This window comes from Elephantulus edwardii, unplaced genomic scaffold (assembly GCF_000299155.1).
Source record: "Elephantulus edwardii isolate Elephantulus edwardi_28Jun2011 unplaced genomic scaffold, EleEdw1.0 scaffold00011, whole genome shotgun sequence".
NCBI classification, from domain to species: domain Eukaryota; kingdom Metazoa; phylum Chordata; class Mammalia; order Macroscelidea; family Macroscelididae; genus Elephantulus; species Elephantulus edwardii.
The window spans coordinates 24,498,017-24,504,258 of NW_006399761.1; the positions used below are offsets into that span (position 1 = coordinate 24,498,017).

Consider the following 6,242-nt stretch of genomic DNA (forward strand, 5'->3'; position numbering starts at 1 on the left):
ATGAGACAAACCAGGACCAACCTTAAGAGGCCTGGTCCAAGGTATAAAGGGACTGCCAAATACAGCCAGAATTGCACAATCTGGAGAGGATAAAATTGATGACTGGAGCCTTCTAAAGATTAAATCTTTGTGCTCATCAAAAACTTTTCCCAACAGGGTGAAAAGAAAAACCTACTAACGGGGAACAAACATTTGGCAATATCATCTCAGACAAGAGCCTCATAGTGAAAGTGTACAGAATCCTACAGAGTCTCCAGAAGAAAAAGACTGATAACTGAATTGTAAAATGAGCAGAAGACATGGAAAGACTTTTCACAGACGAAGATACATGGATGGCCAACAGACATGTGATGAAAAGCTCGAAATCACTGACAATAAGATAGCTGCAAATCAAAACCACAATGAGATAGCATCTCACCCCAGTAGGAGTGGCAAAGTTTACTACGGCAGCAAGCAATAGATGTTGGAGAGGATGTGGAGAGCTGGGAACTCTCATGTACTGTTGGTGGGATTGTAAAATGGTACAACCACTCTAAAAGGGAGTTTGACGTTTCCTAAAAAAGTTGACCATATGACCTACTGATTCCACTACTAGAAACTTACCCCAAGGAAATAAGAACTGAGACACAAATGAGAACTGTACACCAATGTTCATAGCAGCATTATTCATCATTGCAAGAACATGGAAACAATCCAAATGTCCAACCACAACTAAATGGATTGAGAAATTGAGGTACATTCACACAATGGACTACTATGCAGCTCTCAGGAGCAAAATGATTTCAAAAAATACTATGTAACTTGGCAGAGCCTAGAGAGCATTATGTTAAGTGGACTAACTCAGTCTCATAAGGACAAATACTACATAAGATCATGACTGTAAAACTAGAAGGATAACTAGTTAAACATGTATGGGCACCCAAGAGGGGGGAGAGGCCGGAGCAGAGGGATGAGGGTGGGCAGGGGCAAAACCACAGAGCTGCACAATTTGATCGGTGGAGGGAGGGGTTGAAGGAAATGGGAAGGATCCAGTGGGGACCTGAAAAGACAGGGTAATGATGGGAAAGGTCCAGTGGTTAATTTTATAAAACATAATGCATGAGAATGATTATATGAACCACAGTGTAAATGATGAATAGTGTAAAACACAGTGTAAACAAACTTTGTAAGCAAATCAATTTAAAATAAAATAACATCCTGCATGGGAATGACTGTATGAAACACAGTGTGAATAAAGAATTGTGTGCTTAAATAGTGTCAATAAAGCACAGACAAAAAAAAAAAAAAGAACGGTGTGAAACACAATGTATACAAATTTTGCAAGCAAATCAATATAAAATTTTTTAAAAAAGAAATATTAAGAAAACAACTGACTAGAAAAGCCTTAAAATAGGTATGTGCATTTTCAAATTGTTTCCAAGTGCTAAATACTTCAGAGTAAACGAATCACCACTACTAGAATAAAAAAAATGAACAAACTTAGATATCCGAATGGACTACATATTTTTAACCTATTAAGAGTTTTATCGCAGAAAAATAAGAGTTGAGCTAAGTAACATAACAGTGAAGAGAATGACGTCACAGTAAAACAATTCACTCAGTAAGTGCAATTAGTACTATTTTATAAGAAGTAAATAAAAAGTAACCTCAATGTTTTCGTGCAGGAGAAGGATGGGCAATCTCCTCCCATGCAATTAACTGCTTCTGAAAACCTGCCGGAGGGCCAGCTCTGGATTAGTTCTGACTTGATGGTACATAGGCTTTGATTTTTTGCCAGGTTGGCCTGGTTTTTGTTTTGTTAGTTTGGTTTGGTTGTTTTGGGGGTGTTGTTTTTTTTTTTTTTCATTTTAGACAATGAGTCAAAAAATTTCTTGGGGAAAACCTTATTTGGTACACCTTTTATTCGGTTAATGCAATTGAGCAGATCAGTCTGAATAAGTAGAGTTGTTGTTGTTTATTGTCGAGTCAGAACCAACCCATACTGACTCTCTGGCAGGTTTTCAGAGGCAGTTAATTGCACGGGAGAAGACTGTCCGTCCTTCTCCTATGGAGCAGCTGGTGGACTTGAACTTCAAGGCTTTGGGATTGCAGTACAGTTTCTTGCCAGTAGGCCACCAGAGCTCAATAGAGTAATATTCTTACAATGAACATGGCAAAGAGAAGTTTCCAGCGGAAACTGACGCAGCTCACCTGTCCGCTTCTGCCCAATTCCAGCTCCACTATGGCCACGGGCGTGTGTATCTGAGGACAGTGCCTGGACTGGGACTTGCTGTCCACTCTCCAGCTCAGGCGCCGGAGTCCGTTGTCCCAGCGGCTCTGGTCCATGAGGCTCTCCCGGATCTTCGCCTTGTGGCTCTTCCAGAATTTAGAAATGACGGCGGCCTGGTCGGCCGTGATGCCACCTTGCTTTTTGGTGTGAGCTGTCAAGAATGCCTCCAGCTGATTGGAATCCATGTCGGCAGAGGCAATGGACTGCAAAGATACAGAAAAGGCAGTAAATCGGAATCCGGCAGCTACTCAGAAAAGCTCAACTGCAGCTGTCACTTTGAGTGAATCTTAATCATTAAGTAAGCATTCAAAGAAGGTCACTAAAATACGAACAAAAATAATGCCCAGTGCAAATGTAAAATGTCAAAACAGCTACTGTGGATAATTCTCTACAACCCAATTCACTACAAATGCATAGTCTCTAAGTCTTAAATGTTCACTTCCATAGATGGTAAAAAATAAACCATAGGCAAAATAACATTAAGTGTTATCTGGTGAAAGTTGACACAATTTAGCCATCTCTTGTAGCCAGGCTTAGTTTGATACACAGAAACCACATAAATGATGCCGCCTTCATAAGACGCAGTAAGTACATTTTGTTAAATTCATTCATTCTTTTCATTTTGCTACCTATCTGCAGCCAAAGGATAATCATAGTGTTACTGCTCTGAAATTGCAGGTCACTTTATACTTTCCCCTGTTGTTGCTGTTGTTGTTAGGTGCTGTTGAGTTGTAGACAACTCACAGCGACCCTATGAACAAAAGGACTGAGGACTGTTCATAGGGTTTCCAGAGGCAAGCCATTTCAGAAGTAGATGCCACTCCTGCTTCCAGGCTTGTTTTAATTGGGAAGCTCCACCAAACACTGTCCACCTTGGGTAACCATTATCACATTTAACACATCAGTGTCACAGTGTTTAGCATCACGGCTACCATGAGTTACCCCTGTAAAGAAATGCACAGACCAGTGCCACCTAGAAGAATGTTTGACAAAAGACAATTTAAAATTCAATTTCTATGAAAACTGAGTTCTCCTATCAAGTAACCAAGAACACACGTTGCTGACTGCCGTCGAGTCATTGATGACTCATAGCGATTCTATGAACAAAAGATCTGAAGACTTTCTGTAACTATCCTCATTTCTCTAAGTTCATAGAGTTTCTGGAGGTATGTGGTTTAGGAAGTAGATGCCACTCCTGCTTCCGAACGTGTCTTAAACTGGGAGCCCCACCAAGCACTGTCCACCGTGGGCAACCGTTATCGCATTTAACACCCCAATGGCACAAGGTTCAGCATCACAGTAAACAGGGATTACCTCAATACAGCAAACTGACTGAAAAGTGCTGTGCCACTTAGAAGAATCTTCCTCCAAAATATAATAACAACCACCTTTCAAATACAAGGGCCCTCCAGGAGGTCTTGTCGACTCGAAACAAGAGGCTTAAATAAAAACAAAACAAAACAAAACACGCAACCAAACATTCCACATGACCTCAACTAAAACAAGGGCGCCTATCTTACAGAGTCCAGCTGTGTCACCCAGTCTCCACAGTAACTAAATAAAGGCAATGTCCCTACTGCAAATAGCAAATATGAACAAGATACAGTTAACGGTTTCACAGAGAAAGAGGAGAAGGGGTGTGGAAGAAGGAAGTGGCAATCACTAGGTCTGTGAAGATGAACGGGGAGGTGGGGGTAGAAGAAATTCATACGGTGCAATGGGGACTGGAGGAGACAGGGTGGGGGGATAAAAGTAGTAGATCAATACTCATGATATAAACTACAATGTACAGAAATTATTATATAAAACAAAATGTATATGAATGAAAGAAAGTATATGAATGTATGAAAGAGAATGATGGTGTAAGTTTTTCAAATCCAACACCTTACATTTACACAGTACCTTGAAAGTAACCTTTCTAAGCATTTCTACCCTATTACCTCACTTGAGATACATGATCTACTTCAAGGCAGGGCATCCATAGTATGAATTCCTCTTCCTTCCATCGGGAGGGACATCATGATTAGGAGGTAGAGAGGGTGTGACAGAGGCAGACCCTCCAACAGGTGGATTGACACAGTGACTGCGGCAGTGGGCTCAAGTGTGTCAGAGGTTGTGGTGATGGCACAGGACAGGACAGGGTTCAGATCTATTATTCAGATGGTTGCTATAAGCTGCACTCTACTCTATGGCACCTAACAACAACAACAACTAGGAAATGAAGCCGGGAGAAGAGATGATTTTCTTGAAAACCCAGTGGGATCAGCCAAAGCCTTTGAACTGTTGAAGTGGGTTTCCTTCTGATTACCAGTCATAAGGGACTACATACAGATGTCAACGTCGTGTCACCAGTAATGAAAAAAATCTAAGCTGGTACACTTTGGCCACATCAACAAATATAATAGGGAGATTATCAACCAAGTTCTTTTTCGTCTATTATACTGAAATTTGACAATCACCTCAGGAAGAGGCTTAAGACACTGAGCACTAATGCCTGAAGACGAGATGAGTTGTGGGATAACAGTAAGGACCTCATCCTGGAACAAAGTAAAAAGCCATTACAAAGAAAGAGGAGAAAAAAGTGACATCCCAAATCAAAGGGAAGAATGCCGACAAAAAAGAGATGAACCAAAGATTTCAAAGGACAGCTCAAGAAGATAAAGCAAAGTACTAAACAAAATGTGTAAAGAGCTGAAGTCAGAAAGTCAAAAGAGAAGAACTCACTTGGCATTTGTCAAACAGAAAGAACTGAAAAACAAATTCAAGCCATTAGCTGCAATACTGAAGGATGCTATGGATAAAATTTTGAAGCATCAAAAGAAGATGGAGGGAATACAGAGTCACTGTGCCAGAAAGAACAGGTCAACACTGAAATATTTCAGGAAACACCATATGACCAATGTTCAAGCTGCACTGAAGGCATTGGCAAAAAATACGACCCCAGAAATTGATGGGATAGATACCAATTGACATGTTTCATCGAACAGTTACAGCCCTAGACATGCTCACCAGGCTGTGTCAAGAAATTTGGAGAACCATTATCCAGCCAACTGACTGAAAGAGATCCATATCTACTCTCATTTCCAAAAAAAGATGACTGAACAAAATGTGGAAATTATGAAATAATATCACCTGCAAACAACTTACAAAATATGTCAAACAGTGCCTTGACAAAACTGCCAGAAATTTAGGCTAGATTTGTTGTTGTTGTTAGGTGCCATCAACTTGCCTGTGACTCACAGCAACTCTATGTACGGCAGTTCTGAAGTCTGCTCTGTCCTGAGCCTTTCTCTGACACACCTACCCCCACTGCCCCAGCCACTGTGTCAATCTGTCTCGTCTGGGGTCTTCCTCTCCCGCACTGTCTCTCCAACCTTCTGAGCATGACCTTCTCCAAGTACTGGTCCCTCCTGGCCACATGCCCAAAGTATGTAAGACAGAGTTTCAAAATTCTAGCCTCCAACGAGAAAACTGGTTTCACCCTCTCCAAGACAGACCTCCATGTTCTCTGGGCAATTCCTGTTCAATACTTCTCTCCAGCACCACTCAAATGCATCGATTCTTCTTCTGTCATCTTTGGTAACTGTCCAACTCTCTGATGCATAGCAAGTAACTGCAAAGACCATGGATTGGGTCAGGTGCACATTACACCCTAGACTGACATCATTACTCTTTAGTACTGTAGAGAGGTCCCTGACAGCAGACTTACTTCCCCACTGCAAGTTGTCTTTTGATTTCCTGACTGCTGGTCCCAAGAGTGTTGACTGTGGAGCCAAGCAAGCAGAAATTGTTAGCAATCTCACTCTGATCTACCATGATGCTGTCAATTGGCCCAGGGGTGCAAATCTTTGTTTTCTATTTTTTTTTAAATTACATTTTATTAGTTTTAATGAACATTTACAGAGATTTTGGGTTTTCATTCATTCATTGTTGCACTGTTTTCTCCACCCTCATCCCCAGTTCGTTCTTCTTC

At 41.1% G+C, this 6,242-nt stretch overlaps 1 protein-coding gene across 1 annotated transcript in view; it reads right to left on the reverse strand.

The window, feature by feature from the left end:
* Positions 1 to 6,242, reverse strand: part of COMMD1 (copper metabolism (Murr1) domain containing 1) — a 200,207-nt gene that overhangs the window by 143,610 nt on the left and 50,355 nt on the right. Inside the window, exon 2 of the mRNA XM_006880961.1 lies at positions 2,191 to 2,472. Coding sequence (XP_006881023.1) covers positions 2,191 to 2,472 — 282 coding nt within the window. The remainder of the gene's footprint in view (positions 1 to 2,190; positions 2,473 to 6,242) is intronic.